The sequence below is a fragment of the Ixodes scapularis genome, unplaced genomic scaffold (assembly GCF_016920785.2).
Source record: "Ixodes scapularis isolate PalLabHiFi unplaced genomic scaffold, ASM1692078v2 PGA_scaffold8__174_contigs__length_109621045, whole genome shotgun sequence".
Taxonomy (NCBI): domain Eukaryota; kingdom Metazoa; phylum Arthropoda; class Arachnida; order Ixodida; family Ixodidae; genus Ixodes; species Ixodes scapularis.
The window spans coordinates 81,763,921-81,787,477 of NW_024609883.1; the positions used below are offsets into that span (position 1 = coordinate 81,763,921).

Below are 23,557 nucleotides of genomic sequence, written 5' to 3' on the forward strand. Positions count from 1 at the left end.
AGAAAGTAGGACTTGCACACAAAGTAGGATTTGCAATAATATAAAGTAGGATTTGTGTTACATTTATAGAAATAAATAGAATAAAATATGGAAATTGATGGCTTTAAATATGGGATCTAGTTAAAGTAATCGGGAAATTGAGATTTTTTGTGTAGTCAAACGTTTATTACTTTTGGAGTTAAGTAATTGAGTGATATTACTTTTTGACCAGGAGTGGCTATGGTTGTATACTTGCTTGCCTTTTTTTAGGGTAAACCTGTATTAGACTGCTTTCACTTCTAAGGGAACTGCCACCAGAGGTGTTTTCTTTTAGAGCGCAGCTCTTAGGCGCCCGTTTTTGCGTTTCGTGGTATCGCCGTCGCCATCAGTGTTGGCATCGCTGCCGGCCTAACCGCACCGCTAAATTTGAAGGGAAATAGAATTGGTGTTGAGGTCATGTGACGTCAATTATCCTCCTAAATCTAGCAGAGAAACTGAATTTGTTCATGGGTGACGCGACACGAAGTCATGTGACGTCATTTTCGCCGCTAAATTTAGCGGGGAAACTTAATTGGTGTTGAGGTTATGCGACGCCAATACCCCTGCTCAATTTAATTGCGAAATAGACGTCACATGACCTCAACACCAATTCAGTGTCCCCGCTAAATTTAGCGGGGAAAATGACGTCGCATGACTTCGTGTCACGTCACCCATAAACTGATATAGCGGGAAGAGGAGAAGGAAAGGAAAAGGAGGAGGAGAGGATGGGAGGGTACAGAGGAGGAGGAGGGGCATACACTCCCTTCCATACCTTCCCTCCTCCCCCTCAAGGGCTGCAGTCTAGTTTCGCATTACAGAGATTTGTAAACGTCTTTCATTTCTTTTAAACTATCCTTAAAATTTAATTGCCATCCCTAATACTAGACCCCAGTTAAAAAGATTTCCAACTGATGACGAACGTCAAATTTTCCTATCTTCTTTTCTGCAGCCTGTCTGGATGCCCAAGGAAAGACAAGATAACGCCCGAAAGTAAGCGTACACTCTGGCATTAACGTCTCGCGATAAATGTAAATCTATTGCAGGAGTACTTTAATGAATATATTTATACCTGTAAAAAACATATCTAGTAGCCACGTTTTATTGTTCATGTCTAACCAGGGTTTCAATTTTGAAATGCAAAGTTTCCAGAAAGCGTCTGATTTCATTCTTTGCTGCATTGCAGGAAAGCTACCGCTTGGGGTCTGTCTGTGCAGATTTGCCTTAATGGGGTAGTTCCTAAAAGATGTGAAAGCTCCAGCCCAGTAGTACTATGGATACATGAATTGTATTTATGAATCTTTAATAGTGTAGATGCCATCATCAATATTGTTGTAATTATTGCTCTCTCATTCAACTGACAAAATAGTTCTGTCTAGACGAGATCGAGTTTTGTAAGCCAATTACCGATGGAGTTCCCGAAAAGTTTTATATTTACTAAATTTACATTTTCATTATACCAGTGATTCAGATTCATGTATCAGTATTAATATGAGCTTCTCACGATCTATCTTATTATTAGTACTTTGGTTATATGAGATACTATAATCTAGCATATGACAGATGCGAATTTAAACTTTGGGTAAACTAGCATAAATACAAAATATTTGAATAATGAACTATCCACAAGAATAGTCTAGCTAGCCTGGATATTAAAAAAAGTGGGAAAGGAGGGTGTGCCAACTTTTAGTGATTGACTCCGAAAGCTGAGAAACAATGCTTGACCATGATTTCTTCTCCTCTGATGCCTACATGAAGGAACAATCATTTCACATGTATCATATCAAGTTGAAAGACAGAGATAGAAACTTTGTTTACTCAATTGCCATCTACACTAACTTCCAAAGGAAAAGTCACTATTGTGACCCAAACTCCTGTTGCCTACCTGATTGTGCATATCATATTAACCAAGGAAATGCAATCTCTAAGGGTGGGCCATGTTTCAGTAATCACCCATCTTACGGAATGGGTGATTTCTTGGAATATTTTGGCTAAGAGTTTTAGCGTGGCCGTTTCATTCACATCTGGCTGACAGACTCACCCTTGCATTACTTTATTTTGACGTACAACCCACTAATTCAAACTTTATGGATGACATCTAAGTTTATCTTATGCAGCAATGTTAAACTCAAGTATATAGAAAAGGGAATGGCTACAGTTTACTCAACATGACTTCATCAACTGATGGCCTAACTGTTCGACTTGCTGCTATTACAGTTTTGGCACAACATGAAACAATACTCAAGTAAGCGAATCTCATGAAGCGTGCTGTTCGTGAAGAATGCTTTTTATTATTTATTTCCTGGGTTTTGGTTCTGCAACATTTTCTTCTTTTTTTTGTTTGTTTTGGCAACGCACTTAAAGCATGCCAATTCCCGCTGCCTTCTACTCTTGTGTGGGTTTGTGGTTTGCATTGGTTTTTTTCGTGTTCACACTTGGTTGTTTTTTGCATTGCGTGTTGTGTGTGAATCACAAGGGTGTAGTTCTTTTTGTGTCTTTGATTTCATTGTTTAGATATGAGTGTTACCCTGCACTTATTTGAATGGCTGTAGTATCATAGTAACAAGCTTATCTCCTATTGAGCTGTTGTAGTTCTAGAGAGTGATCATTTTTCTGATGCATGGATTTGGTGGGAAACATTTGTTTACTTGAATTTGTGTAGCATTTTTTTAAGTATGCAAGAGCTTATAAGCACCTAATATTTTTTGTTGTAATTCGTTAGCTAACAGTTGGAATGCGCAACAAATTGTAACATCGGATCCCACTGTAGTATCAGCTCAAAAAGCTCGATTAGAGTGAGAATGTGCATGGCGGTTTTATGATTATCATAGCGTTGTGAGAGTGCCTTTCTTATTATTAAAAATCTGCCCAAGGTACCTTGCTCATTTTGTTTTTGATCTTGGTATTAAAATCTAACCTGTTATACATGGAATACCCACATTAAAATTTTTTCATGTTCCATGTAGCATTTTAGCAATAAAGCGTTTTATGCTTTTTTTATGGCAGTCTGGTACTGCATTAAATTTGTCATCGGCAGTTCTTGAAAAACAGAATTCTTTACTTCTTTCATTTGGAAAATCTTTTCCTAGACTAGAAGCAGAAACATTAGTTGCTTTTCTTTTATGTACAGTAAACTAATGGTTTTGAGGAAAGTTATGAAAATATATACTGGATTTTATTTTTATATATTCTCTAGCAGCGTTTTGTTTTGCTGCACTAGTAAAGTCTATGAATTTGTTGTAGTAGGTGCTTTGAGAAGCATTTTGGGATAGTCTGTTCCTAGGTTAGTACTAAAGTTTTAACTTCATCAGTTCACAATATGCCTGCATGCTTGATTCTTTGCGTTTAAAGTATGAAGAAGTTTCTGAAAAAAAGTGATTTTTAAAATATTTTTTATAAAATGTGACTTATAATCTAATGTCTCTTAGGCTTTGTTGGATACATATGTAACTTTTCCCAATAAATAAATAGCTATAAGTATAAGAAAAATTATATATTTTCTTGTTTTGTCTCGACTAATAAATTAATTTTAATGAAATTACTAATTTGTACGCAAATTCAGAGAAACTTATTTAGAAAGGATCACAAAAAGGCTAAGTGGTTGTAGTCATAATGGTTATATTTCATGATCAAAAGTATGCCAGCCAAGATCAAATTTTTCGCTGAATTTACATTCAACCGACTTTGTTCGGCTACAATAATTTGCTGCTAAAACATAACCTTGGCTCGCGTTCTCTTTACCGCACAGTAATGTCGAGGATTTGTCTTTTTTTAACTGAAATGAGGATCTATTTACCGGATGTAGGATTCAGTGGGGTCGTATAGTCTGAGAGGCAGTAGTAGGATGAGGTGTTGGGCAACAGCGACTTTGTTTTGGCGGCACTGGTGCTGAATGCTCGTACCCCCTTCAGGTGCCCCACTCCTGGCTGTAATGGAAGAGGACATGTGAATAGCAACAGAAACTCACACAGAAGGTGAGCATGTAGCATGGGCATACAGGGACCTAAACAGACTAGTCAGAGACGCATTCTGGTGAACGAAGTCTCGCCGTAGTCGACGACGAGGCTGAGAACTGCAAGAAGTTGCAGTTCTCCTCCCGGAGGCCGGGCATTCGGAAGACATGCCCTGTTGTTCTCACTCTGTCGGCGACTACAGCGAGCCCGACTATTTCGAGATCAGAATCGGTTTTGACCCGTGATGTCACGAGCCGCCGTTTTGAATGGGGAAGGCTCCTCTTGGAGAGATGCCGAACACCCACAAAAGCATCCATTTTTACAAGTGCCTCGATAGGGCACGTATGTCACGAAATAAAGTTTCTTGGGGAAAAAAAAAAGTTTTAGCGCATCATTTGTGTTGCGAGACTCGTTTTGGGTTAAGAGCAACTCCAAAACATGGTTCTATTTTGATACATCGACCGCATAATAAAACCACCTCTCAGGGTCGCTCCTAATTTAAAATGTGTATGAAAACGTAAATACTACACTAAACATTTTTTTTTTATGGATGTTTTATTTTATGACATTTGTCCTATTCAGGCTACGTAAAAAAAAAAAAAAAAAGGTTACAGTACTTAGGGAGCTTAGTGCCTCTTAAGCTAGAGTACTCCTTTATTTGCAGTCTCAAGATGGAAACTAAAAATGAAATTGCAATATTGATATTTTTGTTTTTTGGCAACGTTGTTTTCTTTAATGCGACTTGTCGTTGCAGCCTGTCCGGGTGCCCCATTGCGGCCATGGAGAAGCTGGCCCAGAAGGAGCAAAAGAATGTCACCAAACACCCACCGACCACCACCAGCCCCGGTAGGTCGGACTTCCCTGCATGGCTACCTAGTACTGTTTCTTCAAACGAGTTTAGCAACGTGGCTAACATTCTTGCATCAAAGCAATGCCGCCTGGCTTTGTGCTATTAAAAAGCGTATGCAAAGGAAAAAAACAATTTTTTAAACAGCATTGTATGAAAAAAAGACGTTGAAATGAATTTACAACAACGAAAGCATTGAGCTATGTTTACGGCGTGAAACAAATTTGTAGCTGGTACCTGCGGTAGCCTGCGGAAAGGTGTCAACTACAAGTTTGTTTCACGCCATAGATATAGCTCTAAAAAATGCTCTTTCGTTGGAAATTTATTTGATGACGTCCTTTTGCCACCTAGGCTGTGCATACTTCACCGCATAACTCTGGTGTATTGTGGAAAACTTTTCTGCATGGGCATGCATTACCGCATAACTCTGGTGTTTGGCGGGGAGCTATTCCACTTCAAAAATGCCTTCGAAGCATCGCACGAAGATGTTTCACGTGCCTTACTCGATGCATAAATGTTGTGCATTGCAGGGAAGTTCCATCAAAGATACCTACTTTGGAGCATAATGCTTTTTTATTCTTGGCAGACCTGATAAAAGCATAAACTTATCAACATACTTACTAGCTGAAGCTAATAGCATTGCTACGTAACGGTTGCCCTTTGACTGAACAACTCCTTTCAAATGTGTGAATGAAGTTTGAATGTGCTCGAATGCAACGCACTTGAGCACACCCGAACCCAAATGCGCAAACCGGCCCTTACACCTCGGCCCGGAAGGGCAACACCCGACACTGACAAGCCTCGAAAATGTGCAGCGTGCACGCGAAGGTATTTCCGACGAGCTCGCAGTCTCTCGGCGCTTGCAAAGTAAACACAAGCGATAGCGAACCTGTCAGGTATGTCCCCGCGTGCATGCCCTACGTGTAGGAACCTTGTCGGCGTCGGTTGCTTCTGTTTATCACTCTAGCGGGGCTCGGGCGTGACGTTCATGAACCGGCACTTCAAACTTGCGTGTTCCTCGGCGCCCCAGCCCCGTCGGACCGTGTGCTGCGACCCATGTGCTACGTGAAGCAGCTCGACCTGCACGAGTACAAGTACCCGGGTTACGTGCCGACCACAACACCCCGGACCAACCTGGCCAAGGAGCTGGAAAAGTACAGCAAGCCCCCGCCACCGGAGTACGCCCACCACTTCTTCCAGCAACAGCAGCAGCAGCAGCAACAACAGCAGCAGCAGCAGCAGCAGGGTTCGACCCATAACAGCAGCGGCGGCAGCAACGCCAGTCGGCCCATCGCTCCCAAGCCCAAGGAGTCGGGTGGCGGTCCAGCGGTCATCAAGCAGCGCATATCCCCCTCCCCTCCCCTCGTGAGTTCTTCTTTCGCCTGGCTTGCGCAGAATGCAGGTGCATTAAATTACCCTAGCTCGATCGTGCTGACAAAGACTGGGGAGCGCAGAACGTGTTGCGAATGAGCGGGGTATGTGCTACGTACATGTGCGTGATATCGTGCGACCTCGTGAGGTCACAACTGTGATGTCATTACGTCACGGTGTCATGTCATGTGATGTCATGCTCCTTCGTGACAGTTTCTCACGACAGTTTCTCTTATAAAATTCGGCTGATAAAATGCACGCTACATTTAACTTTGATCTTTTGGGTTGTTGTCTAATGAAAGTTAGAGGTTATGGGAGCGTCCAGAATTGTGTTGTGTTTACGTTCACACAGCGGAAAGTTAGTCTACCCCGGTGGGTGTCTGGTGTCTTTGCTGCGGGTGAGAACTTTAGCCAGTGCAGTACCTTTGCTAGGGTGGGGTCTTCGACGTGTGTCAAATTGATGCGATCGATACACGACTACCCGCCGCAACGATGCTCGTCCAAATCAAAAAAGGCAGGGGTGGAGATTGAACCCAGGATCCCTGGGCTGTGCAGAGCAGGCTTTCGCTCCACGTGCTCCGAGCTGCTCTGCTTTAACACGCTCACCTACCGATCCCCCAGAGGATCCAGAAACTTTGTGACTTCGTTAGTGAGCACAGCACGCTTGACTGGTAAACGCCGTCCCAACGCATTGCTGCAATTCTCGTATGGCTAAGTGTCTCGTGCCTTCTCTTTCGTTCCCGCTCGCAGGAGTCTGGTGGCGGGGTGCCTCTGATCCCCCATGGAGCAGTGAACCTGTCCAAGAGGCAAGAAGCACTCGGGGACCTGTCCCCGCCCCCTCCGGGGGTCCACCACATCCACCCGGCCCTTGACCTGCCTCTTGTTCCTAGGCACAGGTAGGGGCCCACACGTCGGATCCTTTATATATGTAGTAATTTAGTTGAGAGCAAAAGCTTCTTGTCAGTTCAGCTGCAGCTGAAATATGGAACTGTTCCTAGTTTGATCCAGCTACTGTACCCAGCAGGAACCAGTTCTATAATCCAGTTCTAGCTGGTCTGATTTCCACCTGGGCTGGTTGATTATCAACATCCCCACTGATTAATTAACCTTTGATATCGCGCCCTAACTGTTCATTGAAGTGACTCTCTAGTCAGTTGGCAGACTGCTCAATGAGTCAGTGTGTTTAGTCGATCAGTATCTCATTTATGCGATAACTCGCCTTTTTCTTTCTTTTTGTTGTCTTTGAATTTTGTCTACTTTTTCAGTGCCTTTTTTTTTCTACCTTATGATAGTGTACTTAGCCGAAAGAAAGCATTCAGGATTGTTGTCGCGTTACTTCATTAGTTTTAGTTGTGGAGGGCTTCAGGCTTGTTTTAGGTTGTGTGTCTTCAGTTATAGCTTCAATGTCTCTTTTGTTTGTTTTGGTAAATCAATCTCTAAACACAGCTTAGCATATTCTAACTGACAGTTGCTATGTAGACTGTGTAAAAATATGAGATCGAAAGTCCTTCCTGGGTGACTGCAGTGATGCCTTTCCTTTGCAACTCTTCATAAATAGAACAAGTAAGTAGGGTTGATCAATCTGTCTGCTGCATCTTAGTGTTGGTAGATTGGCCACTCATTCAACTGTTGTTACAATCGGCCAGTTCATGGCTCTTGGTGCAGTCAATTGCTTAAAAATCCAGATGTGCTGTCCATTTGGCTTTCTATAGAGTCACAGGGTAAACAACATGCACAATGTTCTTTAGTTATACTCTCGTTCAACATTGAAACATGGCATTCATCGATCACCTGTGAGATAGCCTCAACAATGTATTGATGTATAAAGATAGCGTCTACAGGCCTTTATGAATTAGCCTCGAGTTTTGGCAGACTACAAAAACGAAGAAACTCTGGCAGCCAAACATTCTGGCATTCCCTTTGTGCTCACAATGCAATCAGCCCTCATTGTCACAATCAGTCACTGGATGACTCTCGGAAAATCCGATCTCTTAAAAGTCAAACCCACACTTTCTTACCAACATGCACATTGTTCTTGTATTGGACGCTCGCTCAACAATATGTCAAACGTCGCTTCAAAATGCGATGCTCTTGACCTTCAAAGCAGCCCGAACGATGCATGAACGCCGCATAATGGGGGTGGATGGTTGTTTTTGTTGTTTTTTTTTCACTGAAATATGGAGTAACTTTGTTGGGCGGCCAATGCAACATTATCTTTGTGCACACGATGCAATCAACTCATTGTTATGTGATCAGTCAATTCATGACTCTCGAAGGAATCAATCCCTTAAAAATCTCCCCATGTTCATTTGGGTCTTATCTTGACATACATAAACGACATGCACATTGTGCTCCAGTTATAGGCTCTTCCTCAACGTACCGTGTCACTTTGAAATGGGGTGGTCCTCACACTGAAACGTAACTGAGCAATGCATTATCGCCTAGAAATAGGGTTTTCAACACTCACTAAACCGTGGTGGCCGGCCAACGCTACATTCTCGCCACACGCACGACGCAAAACAAGCGCGTCTTCTCCCGGCGTGTGTTTTGTGGGGCCCGCAGCAGCTTGTCTCCAGTGGTGGGTGGTGCGCCCAAGGGCCTGTTTGGGCCGTCCGAGGAGCAGACGGAACCCGTGGACTTCTCCAGGGGCGGGCCGGAGGCGTTCTCGCCCCTGGCGACCCCTCCGGGGGCCTACCCTTCGCTCCACAGTCCCCCCCCGGAACACCTCCAGCCCCTCGTCGGAATGCCCCCCTCCGACTACTCCGCATCGGACAAAGAGAGGTCAGAGTCGCCCCCCTCCCCCGCGCCATTTCGTCTGTCTGCCTGTCCGCCATCCCCGTCTGGTTCCGTAGACTCGTTGTTCGTGCCTGACGACTCCGTGAAGTTTTCGGTAACTGCATGGGGGCGTTTCGAAGCTCGCAACTTTGTAACCTGTGCCAACTAGAAAGGCTACGGTGTTTTCCGAGTGTTATGTCATCCTTGCGGTCTCTGCAGTTGCTTCCGGTATCTGCCATTAACTGCGACATCCTTGGATGGCTCTTCCACTTCTCGTCGCAAAGGATCACTGGAATATGTCTTGATGCTTGTCTTAATTTTGACAGCTTTGCGAAAGCAATGCGCTTGACAAAGCTTTCAGTACTTCGTCTGCCTACTTGCATGCCTGTCTGCCGCTCCTCGTCTGGTCCCCATAGCCTCGTCGTTCGTGCTTGATGACTCCGTGAAGCTTTCGGTAACTGCATGGGGGCATCTTGAAACTTCCGACTTCGTAATCTGTACCGATTGGAAAGGCTACGGTGTTTTCCAAGTGTTTCGTCATTTTTATGGTCTCTGCAATTGCTTCCGGTATGTGTGGTATTTTCGGATGGCTCTTTCACTTCTCGTTGCGAAGGATCACTGGAATTTGTCTTGGTGCTTGTCTTAATTTTGACGGGTTTGTGAAAGTAACGCACTTGACAGAGCTTTCAGTATTTTGTCTGCCTGCTTGCATGCCTGTCTGCCGCTCCCCATATGGTTTCCGTAGCCTCATCGTTTGTGCTTGATGGCTCCGGGAAGGTTTTTAATAACTGCAGGGTGGCATCTCAAAACTCACAACTTTGTAATCTGTGGCGACTAGAAAGCCTATATCTTTTTTTTTTCAGACTGTTTCATAACTCTTATGCTTTCCGCAAGCCTCTGGTATGCGCCATTAACTGTGGTAGCCTCGAAGAACTCTTGCCACCTCTCGTTGTAAAGGGTCACCAGAATATGTCCTGTTGCTTGTCCTAATTTGGATGGCTTTGTAAGAGCGTTGTGTTCGACTACTTCTTGAAGCTTTCGGGAATGAATGGTTCACGACCCTTCGTAGTTTGGGAAGTCTAAAATGCCTGCAGTGTTTGGGGAGCTTTTCATAACCCATATGGTCTCTGCAAGCCTCTGGTAGATGCCAATAACTGTCATTCTTCTTGGAGAACCCTTGCAACCTTTTATTGCAAAGGGCTGCCGAGTACATATGTCTTATTGCTTTACCTAATTTTAATGGCTTTGCAGGTGTGCTGTGCTTGATAGCTTGAAAATTTCAGTAGCTGGTGGTATTGTGAAGCTCACAACGTTTTGTAAACTGCACCAACTGAAACACTGTTTTATTACCTTTATGATCTCTGCGAGCTTTTAGTAGATGCCATTAACTGCGGTCTCCTTGGAGAACTCTTGCCACCTCTCGTAACAAAGGATCACCAGAATGTGTCTCAGTGCTTGTCCTAATTACGATGGCTTTGCAAAGTTTCGGCACTTTATGAAGTTGGTAACGTCAGGGAAGGTTTTGATACTTTTCACTCCTGCTGGCCCTAAGAAGCGTTTGTGTAGTCTTCGTAATTTATGGGGGATCTTTAGTTGGTGTTTCAGCAAAATGTCAGCCAGTTGAGGCTTCCCAGAAGGCTTCTTTCCGACTGGAAGAATCTTTGGTTTGTTTTGTAACTAACGCTCTTCGGAAACATCTTGCCGCTAGGTGGTAGTCACTAGAAGTCTTTCCTTCTGCTTCATAGTTGTGATTTCGGTTATTTTGGGAAGATTTTGATAAATCTCACAAGTCATGGCCACTGGAAGTTTTTGGAATTCAGTGTAAAAGTAGTTTGATTCTGATAGTCTTAGAAGTCTTATGGCATTCTTTGCAGATGACCTCAGTGGGTGTTGACATGAAACGTTTTATTATTTTACGTACCTAGGTATGCTTCTTAACCTTTCAGCATTTCTAAACTTCTCGGTTTTTACATAGAGGCTTCATATAGTAGTTTGTAATCATTAGCAAATGCAAGCAGAGCAACTTTATGTTAATAAACCTTTAATGAGGAGGAGCAGGTAGCAAGCAGGTAGCTGCTGATGTTTCTAATTAAAAACACTAGCCAGAAAAAGTGCTTCTGTATTCTCAGCAAAATGAAAAGACGGTCTTGTCACGTCACTGAGTGAGTACCTGTCACTAATTATAGTCAAGTTCATGTGGAAGAGATCACCATTGTTTTTGCCACTATAAATAAAGGCCAATAAATATATAGTGATAACCGAATAACTTTTTTTTTTACCACACTAGCCAAAGAGTGATAGGGAAACGTAACGATTACTGAAGTTGAACGTCCTACCGCAAAAGTGCAGAGAAGGTTTGAAAGCGGGATTATGTGGTGTATAGGCGGCATCTTTACAACACTGTACCAAAGAAAACAAGGACTCTGTGATGAAATGTAGCTTGCACAGGAGCTCACATCTGCTGTTTCTGTTCCTCTTTCCAATCTTTGTTTTCTTTCATATCATGCTTAAAAAAAAAAAAAAGCATGGCACTCTCAGTGACTTCTGTTTCTTCCACTTTTCTCTTTCTGTGCTTTCTGTCGTGCAGTCTGTCAGGCTGCAGTCATCCAGACAGGTCACAAATGCACGGTCAGCATCAGGAGTTAAAGTAAGAGCCTTTACGCATCATAGTCGGTCATCCCAGAGATCACTTTTCAAGTCGAGTTCACATCAGCATTATTATTATTTCATTTGTGATGTGCTTGTACTTTTATTTTTTTATTTATCTATTTTGTAACTATATACACATTCAAGCCGATTGAGCTCCATTGTTGCTTTGGTGTTTTCTATTTCGGCATAAATGTGCCCCAACTTAGATGCCAGCTGATGGATCAGGTGCCTTTTTTAAGTTGGTTTAGTTGAGCTTCAGCTCTGCATGAGCTCAAATGGAGCTGCACGCTTGAGTTCACATGCTCAAGGCTGGCTGGTTCAAACACTTGCGTTTTGAGTACATCCGGCTGAGTTTCAACTGCTTATGACTGTTCAGAATAAAATACTACACCAGGCTCGCTATGGCACCCAGGCCATGTCTAATTGGAACAAGAAAGTTACGTTTCTGCGATCTGACAGGTGTCATGTGTTGTGGGAAGTGTTTGCAATTCCTGATGTCTACTGTACTTAGGGTAACAGAGGGGATTAACTCTGGGAGATCTGGCATGGTTGGGACTGGTTTAATTGCCACCCACACTGTCACAGAATGCCCCTTTTGAGCCTCCAAAGCCATACACACTGATTGATAGATGAGTCAATATTCCCTTTGATATTTCAAATTACTTATCAAATGTAAGGATTTCAGCTAATTAAATGCTGCTATATTTCAATGCAACCCTACCCCATCACGCAAGATTGTTTAAAGAAAGTAATTTTGTGCCACCTCTACGTTGGCCTGTGGAATTGGTGTCCCCCCCTCCCCCCACACACTGAGCACAAGATGTCTCGAATCAATTAGAATGAGCTATAGGCGTCTCGGGCTATGTACAGAAGAGGCCTGGGTAAAGCTGGAAGATTGCTATAAGACATTTTAAGACATGTCTAGGTCCAGGACATCTACAAGGACACGTTTCCCACTTTGCCAAGACTGAGGTAGACGTGTTGAACCAGATAATAGGGGCTATGTCAAACGTCTGCAAGACGTTCCTTCTTTTTTTTTTTTATGACTAGAAGACATCTTTTAGACATCTAGAAAATGCTCAGATTTAGCTGGAAGCCATTTTAAAACATCCAGGGCCAAGGTGTCTACGGGATGCCTTTCACATCTTGTTAAAATGTCTCGTGATAAAATTAGTAAGACATCTTATGGACATCTTATAGATGTCTTGAGACAGGTATAGAATGAGCTATAGACATCTGGTGCTATGTTAGATGTCTACAAGATGTTTTTCTGGATGACTAAAAGACATCTTTTAGACATCTTGAAGATGTCTGGATACAGTGCTGGAAGCCATTTCAGAACATCTAGGGCCAAGATGTCCGGACGCCTTGCACATCTTGCCAAGACATTGTATGGATGTTGTATAGATATCTTGGTGCCCAGTGGCTTTAGCAGTAGTGGCCAAAGCCAATAGATCCCAGGGGCTGCCTGCCAATGCTGGCGCAGGTGCCCAACCCCGGGCTGTGATGGCTCGGGTCACGTGACGGGAAACTATTCCTCCCACCGCAGTCTGTCCGGCTGCCCGCGAACCAACAAACCCAAGAAGGCAGTCAGCCGGGAGGACAAGCCCGATGCCGAACCTCTGCGGTGAGACGGCCACTTCTGTGCTGGTCCTCTATTTGTCCCCGTTGTTGGTACCGTCTCTTTGTGTGCCTTGGTTGCTTGTCTCTTCCCACTCAGCCTTTATGTTGGCTTTTGCTTGTCTGTCGTTTGGTTGGTTTTGTGGTTGTCTGCATCGTTAACTTTCCAGGTTGTTGCATCTTGCCTGTGGTTTCTGGATAGTTTTGATTTGCCCAGGGAGCGAAGCAGTAATGGGCTATCTTAATGCCCCATAACAATTGGTTATTCAACATTGGCTCTGGCTGGAATCTGCCTGTCCTGATGTTTTGTTTGTGTTGTTGCATTGTTTTGAGGCATTTAGCATTCATTTTCTGCAGAATTTCTTGTTATTGAGGCATTCAGTTTCTGGAATACTTTTATGACACAAATGTGTTTTGGCGTGGACAAGTTTCTATGACTTATTTTCAGCCCAGACCAACGAAGTAGCACTGGCCTTGTGTGTATCTCTTGTTTGGTAACATTTTCCGAGTCTTCAGAGTACCATAATTATCATTGCTGCTCAACGTAGGACATCCTCTACACTGCATGAATGATCAGTGCAGCTATCAAAATAAAACCAAGTTTGGTAACAAATAAATGCAGTAGTGTTGTGTAGATATTAAAATTTTCTAATAGTAGTTTCGTATGATACACTACTCAATATTTGCTCCAAGATGAACTGCGATATTCATATTTTTTTCAGCGTCGTTCACAGCAAGTTAGCCCTGTTGAGAGCGCTTCTTACCAAGCACAGGTGCACTGCAGAGAAGCGACACCCATGGAAGTGAGTTTTGCAGGTGTTGCTCCTCTGCAGTGCATCGGTGCTCGGTAAGAAGCGCACTCAACGAGCTAACTTTCCACAATCGACCCTTGAAAAAGTATGAATATCGCAATTACGTGCTTGGAAGAGAAGCACACTTTCACAGTGGGATACCTGCTGTATTTAAAAAAAAGGAAAATTTTGTGAATGTTTATATTTTCATTGCAGTAAAATTTTCAATATTAAACTTCGGCTGTTATGCAAGAGTATACATTAGGCAGAGATGCCCGGACAACCAACGTTCATCATTTCTGATTCTTTTTTTTTTCTCTTAAATTCGAGATTGAAGAAAGAATATTTGCATAGAGCAAGATTAATCCATATAATTAGATCTCTATCTCTATGCAGAGAGCAAGTCGTCTGCTTCTTGCACAGGAGTTCCGGTGACATCAGAACGATGTTGAGCTCTGATTATCTGATTGTGAGGATAATGGTGCAGACCATAATTTTTCTTTCTATCAGCCAATAAGAGCTTGGCATTCTGACATCATTGCAACCCCTGTGCAAGAAGCAGACGAACTTGCGCTCCGCATAGGTTTAATTTAATGTCAAATCTGTCATTTACTTGCCATTCCAAGGCATCAGACTTTCTGAGATCACTGTCCATAAATATAGTTACCTAGATTAAAATTAGCTTATAAATGGATGAAGGGAACCTTCGCAAGTTTAGCTGGGTTTTCGTTTAGCATGGTGCAACAGTGGTGAAAGACTTGAAGAAACTATTCGATATTCAATTCGAAAATATTTGACCCAAGCCACTATTTGCTTTGAACTATTCTCCTATTCTAATATAAAAAATCTGCTATTTGCACATGACTAAGATGCAGCAAGACTGTGGATTGCTCACATTTCGATGCAAGAAGCAATCCGACCTGGCATTATAACATGTAGCAGTGACAAATTCATGTCGGTAATTTGTTCCATCATGGACAGCCTTGAACCAGCCTGTTTTTAAGTCCTGCCTTACTCTAATGCCGGAGGTAGAGCAATCCAAAGAAAACATTCGCTGATATTCTAGACCTCTTCATTCTCCGGCATGCGCAGTGGCCGAGAAGAGCTGGAATGCATGAGCAGCACCAGGCTCTACAGGCCATGCAGTCTAGTGAGCATCGAGCCAAGTGTTGGAGTGACAATGGCGGTGATTAAATTCATGGACACATCCCCCCCTCACAATACCTGTTTATCTTTTGTTGTGCTCAGGATAGTATGCACGGCAACGTGTGGCAGGGTTCGGAAGGCATCACACTCGAGAGGGGGGGGGGGGGGGTGTGCATTTACAAATTCAGTCACCGTCATCGTCACTCCGATGCTTTGCTCTATGCTCACTAGACCGTGTGGCTGCCCGTAGCACCTGATAACCACTCGCACACTCCAGCCCATATTACTGACCACCGTACCTTCCTCCAGCCCTAGCTCCACATCCCCCATAAAATTTGTCAATCGATCTACTGCAAACATTAGCGAGTTTGAGTGTCGCCGCTGCGGCAGTCTAGGTTTGTGCCGTTGCCAGACCTGGGACGTGTGGTGTACTGACGGAGGCGTGTGTTCGTCCCCCAACCGTCCTAGGTTGAGCATGTGCGCGCAGTCACCCACCCTCGATTACCACTCTCCGCCAACTGGCGACAGCTTTTGCTGGAAGGCAGATCGCTCCCAAGGCAAAAGGTAGAGGAACCTGCTTCCATGGACTCTTCTTTGCACTTCCTTCTCTTTCGTTCTGGCCTTTTCTTTTTCTTTTTCGGTTTGTTTTTTTATGTTTTTGTGCCTCATGTGAGTTCGGTTTGGTTACCTGCTGTATTTGAGTATGCCTGTGTGTGTTTTTTTTTTTTTATTGTGTCTTGAAAAATCCCTACCAAGTTGGTTGGCCATTATGTTTTATCGAGAATTAAATTATGCCTGCCGTCATCGTGGTTTAGCGGACGTTTCTATACTTACCGATGGCTTAAGAAATGCAAGACACAATGCGCACTCTTCGTGATTGGTTCTTTCAGCATTCTTATCGGCTAATGCCACAATCTAGATGCACTGAGACTCACCACATCCTACATTTCTTAAGCTGTGAGTGACCAAAGGTGTGCTTTTGACTTGAAGCGAGCTGAACTTCGAAGACTTGTAGATTTATGAAGTACAGCTAATCTTCCCACAAAATTGTCCTTGTACCAAAGCTTACGGTAACAATGTTGCACTTCTCTATAAACTGATCTCCTCGAAGCGTCGGCGTGGCAGCTGACGTTTTTCTAAGACGCTCAGCTCTTAGCGAAACATCACTGCTACCCCGAGGCCTCTAAAAGATTAATTTTCAAGTTCTTCGAACCAGCTTCGACTAACTTCACATCTTGGCTGCACTTTGCTCTATGAATTCACCTGTCTGTGCACCTTGTTTGAGGAGTGGTCAAGTTGCCTGTCGTTCTTGATAACATTTGATGTGAACGATTCTTAATAAATCTTCATCGCCAAATGAATACCCTCCCTGCACTTGTCAAGCGTTGTCTGTACACATCTGTATACCTCAAACAATGTTTTCTGTTTGTGTGCTATTCTCACTTTGAAACAATTTGTCCTGACAAAGACCTGTGAACTACCATCATAACCACTCTAACCAAGACATTTCTTAACCACTACTAGTCGAGGTTTGCTCTAACCAGCCCCTTGACATGTGTGACACCTTGCATTCAACGTTTGTTAAGCATTTGTTGTCCTATCAACTTGTGCTCTGCATGTATGTGATAGACACCTCCTAGCTACCTACCAAGGTCGTAGTGCTGGATTTTCTACGTCGCATACCAGAGTCCTGCGTAGGACGCAGATCAGGCACGAGTGCTGCGTCAGCGGTTGGCTGGCACTCATCAATCTGAACACGAGCTCCAGTCATGTCGTTATTGACGCCAGTCATATTCTTAGTGACGAGTAGCTGTTGTAGAAAATCCTGCTCTATGGTGCCTAGCTAGAGGCGTCAGTGTGATGCCCTCCATTTACTCCCGCTTATGTCTCCTTTGTCTGCTTTCCTCCTCTAACCACCTTCAGCTGTCCAATCCCTGGCTGTGACGGCTCAGGACATGTCACGGGGAAATTTCAATCTCACCGAAGGTACACACGACTAATCCTTGCTTCATCTTCAGCTTTGCATGCAGCAACTGCTAACCCTTGACGTGTGTTTATATATAACGTTGCCCATGCATTTGGCTATACCATCAGAAAACTGAGCTTGTTCTTGTTGTGAGTTCAATATAGGTAAACCACAGGCTTTAGTCAATTTCTGGCAGAAATATGTCGGAGCAATGTCTGAAATATGGTTAGCTTAACCAAAACAGTTATCTAATCTAACATAAAACTGTTTTTGTTTTTTTTTTCTGGGGGGGGGGGGGGGGGAGGGGAGGGGAGGGGGGTTCAAACATTACTATCTGTTTTAAAGAAAATTGGTTTCATCCGATTGTGACAAGATCTATAAATTTTAGCTTGCCCACTCTTAGCGTCTTATAAACCGGCTAGTACAGCAGTCGAAGAAAGGGTGAAGACACAGGCGAGCTGGTGAAGAACTTCCATAGTAACGTAAAACATAAAACAATAGAAAAAAAATGGACAAAACAACAACAATCTGAGACTTATTGATGTTTTGTCCATCTTTTTACCGTTCTCTGTCTCCGGTTGCTGGGGAAGTACTACAGCGGTGACAGCAAACCAAATCTCTGATAAAGCTTAATCACTGCGCACGCCTGCATATTTCTTTCGCGCCACAGAAAGGATATTGTGATGTTTAAAGCTCTTGTTGGGACTATATAGATGAGGTGATAGTTGAAGTGTTTCTATGTTAATCTTTAGTTCCTCTTCTTCTATCTTTTATTTTATTTATCTTTTTTTTTTTTTTTTTTTTTTGGCAGTTTTTATTAAGTTTGAATAGACATATTATTTCGTTGAACGGAGGGAATCCGAAACCGAAACTGTAGTCCGCTGCGTATTTTTTTGATAATGTTCACAATCGTCATCGATGTCAACAAATATGGCGCTCCGATCTTGCGTGCGGTAGGTTCGCTCTCTCATTTTCCACGCGCGTTTGCCAATTATCTGCTACCGTTCCCGTAACGAGTCAGGAAAAATGGGGAAGACGAACGATTGGTCTATTTTCTCAGATTAGTTACGCGGGGTGACCAGTAGCGGAGATCACTGTTCCGTTTTTGTCCGCTTTAAATGTCGCGTCGGCCGTTTTTGCTCAACCGTCCGTCTGTTGTAAGGCGGAAAACAAAAAAACAAACGTTGCGTAAACTGCTTTGCGCGAGATAAGCTTCTTTGCGATATGTCGTAAAAAACAGAAAAAAAAAAGTGTTTGTTTTAAAGTTAATGACCCTTCAATAAGGCTTGCTTCCTTTTGTTTCTATCGCTTGCTTATGACTAACCGTATCTAGCGTCCCGTATGAAAACCGCAAAAGAGAGAAAAAAAAAAAAAACGCGTCTCCGTTAGTTTTGAACAGCAGTATTAAATTCTCGTATATCTTTCGTAGCGCTTAGAAAAACTGGTTTTGCTAATATTGTGGTGTCGTTTCGCTTCGTTTAAGTGAACTGTAGCTTGCATGGGCACTTTGATCTCTTTTCGAGCTATTTCTTGCGCAAGCGATTTTGCGGCTGCAAGAATTGCTCGTGTCGCGTTCCTGGTACTTTTTCCTTCTTGTAGCGTTGCGTCGCGCATTCAAAATGGATCTTTCCAAATACAACATCTATCATTATTCTTTCTTTATTTGAGCTGAATTCATGCTCAATTCAATTATTATAATAAGCTAAAATAGCTTCCCAAGTTACCAGTGCGAAAAAAAAAAACGCTCTTACGCGTTTTTTTATTAGTTATTCATATATGTAACTTTATACAATTAATAAGTGTTTTGTGTAATGAGTTGAACGCCTACTGTATTCTACGAAGTGTCTCAGAAAAGAGAAAAATATATATATATAGTATTATTTAATTGCAAAAATGAACTACTCGTTCCTAACGTTCAATCTTCGCCCAAATGTTGGCGCAAACGGTCCAGAACGGATGCCAAAGTTTCAGAACGGACCGTTAAATTATTAAAAATGTATAAGCATTTTTTCAGAAGTTTTTAAAGGAAAAACTGTGCCTGACATAGCCCTCAACTGGGCGTAGGACAAAATGGCCCCTAGTGATTTGTTGCCTCTTTGGGCGCTCTTTGAAATTTTAGTGAACTTGCTACTCTGAAGCTGTATTCAACAGATGTGTAATGTATATTTCAATGCATTTTAGGTTTTTGTTATGTCTTTGAGGAAATAACTAAAAGAGTTCAAAAGTTAATTTAAGTTTTATTATCACTCACTTGGCTCTATGGCTCCTATTCGCAAAGGTAAGTGCACTGTACAAAGCTGGAGCTTGGAAGTGACTACACAAATACACATGTGTACACTAAAAGAGCAAGGTTGCGATGCACTCTGCGATTGATTGGAATAGCCGGCAATAACATGAACAAAGAAGTCGACGAACGCCATTAGTATGTTTTGTTTTCAGCACTACTTGATTGGTACTATCAGCTCGTAGCATTGGCTGCACTGTGACTTTAGTAGAATGTAGTATGCGGTGCGCAAGTTTGTTTGGTTCTCACTCAGGAGTAGTGGTGACGTCAGAACGTCAAATTCTTATTGGCCTGATTGTAAAGAACTGGGTAGACCTCAATGCTAGCTACCTTGGGGTCTACCCACTATCCTTCCAATCCGAGCCAGTCGGAGCTTGGCGCTTTGGCGTCACCGCTACTCCTGTGCAAGCAGCAGACGAACTTGCGCTCCGCATAGGTGCAGAAAGAAATTTTAAAACAATTCGACAATACATTTTATAACTTCGAATTAGCATAATGGCGCTGCAAGAAAACATATGCACATGATGGTGCAGACATTATCATGCACATACTACATGTTTGTGATGGTGTACATGCAGTCGTGTATCTCTACTGCGTGATGCACGTTAAAGATCACAGGCTAGCGGTGGTACTGCACTGGCAAAATTTCTCGCCTATAGCATAAACCTGTGTCGCCGCTCCTCGAAGGCAGACCGACCTTGCTCTGAATAAACAGAAACGTCCAATATATATTTTTGTGATGGCATGTCATGAAACAACATCTTTCTTTTCGTGTTGGTTATATCAAATATAAATTATTTGATATATGTACTTGTATATTATTTATATAGCATACTTTTTCCTTCTTCTTGCCTCAGCTACTGACACGCAACATGTTTTCAATTGAATATGTAAACTTTAAAGTGGTTGGCATTCCATATCTTCAGTATTCAGCAAAACATTTTTTTTTATTTGTCTAATTTGCAGCAAGTGCAAACAATCGACTAACCCCCAAAACACAAGCAAACTATGTCTCAAAATTTGCTTGGGACCATTTTGTTTGAATCTCCCCATAAATACATGGGGCTGAAGGGCGCAGACTACCGGGTATGGCCCCATTTCCCCATTGAAAGTGTTAAAAAAAAATCCCTCATACCTTTTGAGTGAGATGACGGTTAGCTCTGAAACTTAGCGTCTGGTCTGGACCATTAGTGCTTCATTGATGCGGAGACTGAGCATTCGGCGATGCATAGTTTATTTTTGCAATTAAAAAGAAACTTAATTTTTTTCTTTAAAGGCACACTGTCTTTTTAACGAATCAATGCTAATTAGGTGGCTCATTTGGCCAGCATAAACGTGCAACGGTTATTTTACTTTGGGAGGGGTTTGGGAGAGAAGGCTGATTTGTGCTATTGAAGATTTCTTTGAATATTTTACAAGTATTGGCTTTTATGAAAATCAGTGAGCTTAACTGCCATTTTATATTGTTATACTATATAATCATTTAAAAGTGTGGGTGCACCTAAAGAGTTGTTTTAGTTTCCCCTGTTTTATTGTACATCAAGCTACTGTAGATGCAATTAAAATTTGTTGTTCATTATTTAATGCAATCATAGTAAAAAACACACTTCATTTGTCTTTTTTGTTTCACTCAATGATACCCTTAGCAACGAAGAAATCCTGAAATTTCAGGAAATGAGGTTGAATTTGGGCAGTACATTTGAGAGTCAAGTAAATTGTGAATAAATATTTGCTGATTGCATGTTTCAAGGACTCAAGCACATCTTTATTGTGCGCAGTACCAATTGCTCGAGCTACAAGTACCAAGTTTGTGCTGGTACAATTGCTAGCTCAGGCTTTGGTAGCCCAGGCGGTACCGGTAAAATTACAAGTGCCAAGTTCGTACTGCTACGATTAGTACTGGTTGAGCTTCACTAATAATCCATTTCGTCAGTATGCGAACGGTGAAGGCTATGGCCCTACCTAGCCAATCGGAGCATCCAAGTGGTATGCCAAATGCACTGCTCCGGCGGAGAGCTGTCGCATACTTCGCTCCATCTCTTATTGACTCGATAGGGCCTTAGCATTAGTTTTTTTGCCAAGTTATGCAAAATGGAGTGTTGTTTGATCAGGGCCAATCATACTGGTTGTAGCTGTAGTTTGATCGTACGTACAAGTGCCAATCGCAGCCCCAAACATGAACCTTGGTAACCCTTTTTGTGATCGCAACTCATAATCGACGATGGCACACCAGTGTCGTCATCATTGACGGTTGTAGTCCTTTTTCTTTTATAAATTATTCAGCGACTTTAGAAATAAACCGAAGTGAAAAGAGGTTGCTAGGTTCTAAGAAAACAAGCCCCTGAAAATCCCTAAACTAGGGTCATGCCCCCGACAAGAATCACTAGACATAGTGACACTAACCCGCAGCTTACAATGCTGCTTGTTGTGGACCTTTTCCAATCTACTTGATTTCTCTTTGCATCCATGAACTCTGTCTTTATCTTGATTCCAGCGCATCTGGCTGTCCTCTGGCCAACCGAAGCAAGTTGAGGCATGAGGTTGTTGGTGTGGATGGAAGGCCCATCAAGGCAGAAGGTGCTAGGTGAGTTGGCACATTCTCCTCAAATATTGTGAATGACTTTATTTATTGCGAAGGCTTAATTTGTGCGAATTAGACAATATTGCAAACAATGTATTGCTATGATACATTGCACTAGCTATGATAACGAATACACAACATAACACTCCCAAATGTGAAATTGTTTGGCCGCGAGATATTCTCAAAATTAACTCTTGAGGAAAATTTGCAAAGTATTGAATGCACAAAAATAAAGTTGTTTACACTATAATGTCGTCACGAGGGACCGCTCGAAAAGTCTGTGGGCGTTTTTCATTCCGGAAGGTTATTCGGCCAGTTGTTCGCAAGCTTCAGAATCAAATGCCACTTTCTTTCACATTTTTTTTAAGGTGCTTTTACAAGCCCCAAATAATTTCGGTAATCCGCCTTTATCTGAATGATTGGTTCAAAAGTCATTGGCTTTATTTCTTTTTCACTCTTTGTGTAGATTGAGATGGGAGAGAAGTGTTTAGTATTTGTAGACCTTTCCAAAAAGAGCTCTCCGGCCGCCGCTATTTTGCAACCGTCGCGACCGGCCTTTATTGGCCAGAAATTCCCGCCACCCGCCCGGGCCGTGGAAACCCAGCCAGCGCGACTCTCCCTCCACTTGCGTTGTGCGTTTGGAGTTTGCCGTCCTTTCTTGAAAGTTTTAAGGCTGAACTCCATGGGGCGAATATGCTGCGAATAACCGACAAATTTTTTCCCGGCGGCTTTCGCTCTGCACATGGAATCAACACAGTGGCTGCTACGTCGCGCACAAAGCGAGCGTGCCGTCGCGCAGCGTTCGCCAGTTATTCATCACATAATTCGTTCCATGGAGTTTAGCCTTTACAGCAATTGCTGTTACGAGCTCTCCCCTCCACTGCAAATGACGTCTGTTGTTGATGTAGTTGTTGTAGTTGTGGCTGTTGTAGTAGTTGTAGTTGGTGATGTAGGGCGTCTGTTGTCGATGTTGCCAAATCCTTAAAAAAAATCGCCTGCTGCCCTCGAAAATTGAACCCGGGTCCGCCGCGTGCAAGACGGAGGCGTTACCGCCGAGCTGTGCTACGGCATGACTAACTCAATCTATACTTGGGGATTTTTGTAGTACCCGACGCACACTACTCATGATCTCCAGAAAACAAAATATAGCCGATCACAAAATGCCACTGAAGCACCGTCAATGCCAAGAGCTTGTGCCAGGAGACGCGCTTTCACGCGCTCCGGAACAAGAAAAGAAACAAAAGCATTCTGAACAGAATGGTCAGATGTCTATTTTGTTCCAGACACTTCCGTTCATGCACCCCATAGTACGTGAAGGCGACGCCATGTCCAACAACTTCGCCATGACTCGTTGCAGCCATCACCGTGGCTCTACCGCGGATCAACACAGGACTGCTTAATTTATTGCTTTATTTGCTTATTCAGGATGCTTTAGTGGCCCGGAAATTCTGCCTGAACGGTTTGGCGAATGCCCGGGAAGTTGAAAGTGTCATTTTGGAGACGTCAATGCAACGGAGGCATAGAGAGGAGTGTGGATTTCCCCAACCGTCCCTTCGTGC

The 23,557-nt window shown here is 43.0% G+C and overlaps 1 protein-coding gene across 1 annotated transcript in view; it reads left to right on the forward strand.

Moving 5' to 3' along the window:
- The window catches only part of LOC120848687 (myelin transcription factor 1-like protein), a 43,230-nt gene that overhangs the window by 10,937 nt on the left and 8,736 nt on the right, over positions 1 to 23,557 (forward strand). Inside the window, exons 8-19 of the mRNA XM_042287041.1 lie at positions 968 to 1,008; positions 2,233 to 2,260; positions 3,927 to 3,989; positions 4,723 to 4,814; positions 5,846 to 6,180; positions 6,937 to 7,082; positions 8,752 to 8,967; positions 11,549 to 11,608; positions 13,160 to 13,237; positions 15,636 to 15,731; positions 17,091 to 17,153; positions 21,912 to 22,001. Coding sequence (XP_042142975.1) covers positions 968 to 1,008; positions 2,233 to 2,260; positions 3,927 to 3,989; positions 4,723 to 4,814; positions 5,846 to 6,180; positions 6,937 to 7,082; positions 8,752 to 8,967; positions 11,549 to 11,608; positions 13,160 to 13,237; positions 15,636 to 15,731; positions 17,091 to 17,153; positions 21,912 to 22,001 — 1,308 coding nt within the window. The remainder of the gene's footprint in view (positions 1 to 967; positions 1,009 to 2,232; positions 2,261 to 3,926; positions 3,990 to 4,722; positions 4,815 to 5,845; positions 6,181 to 6,936; positions 7,083 to 8,751; positions 8,968 to 11,548; positions 11,609 to 13,159; positions 13,238 to 15,635; positions 15,732 to 17,090; positions 17,154 to 21,911; positions 22,002 to 23,557) is intronic.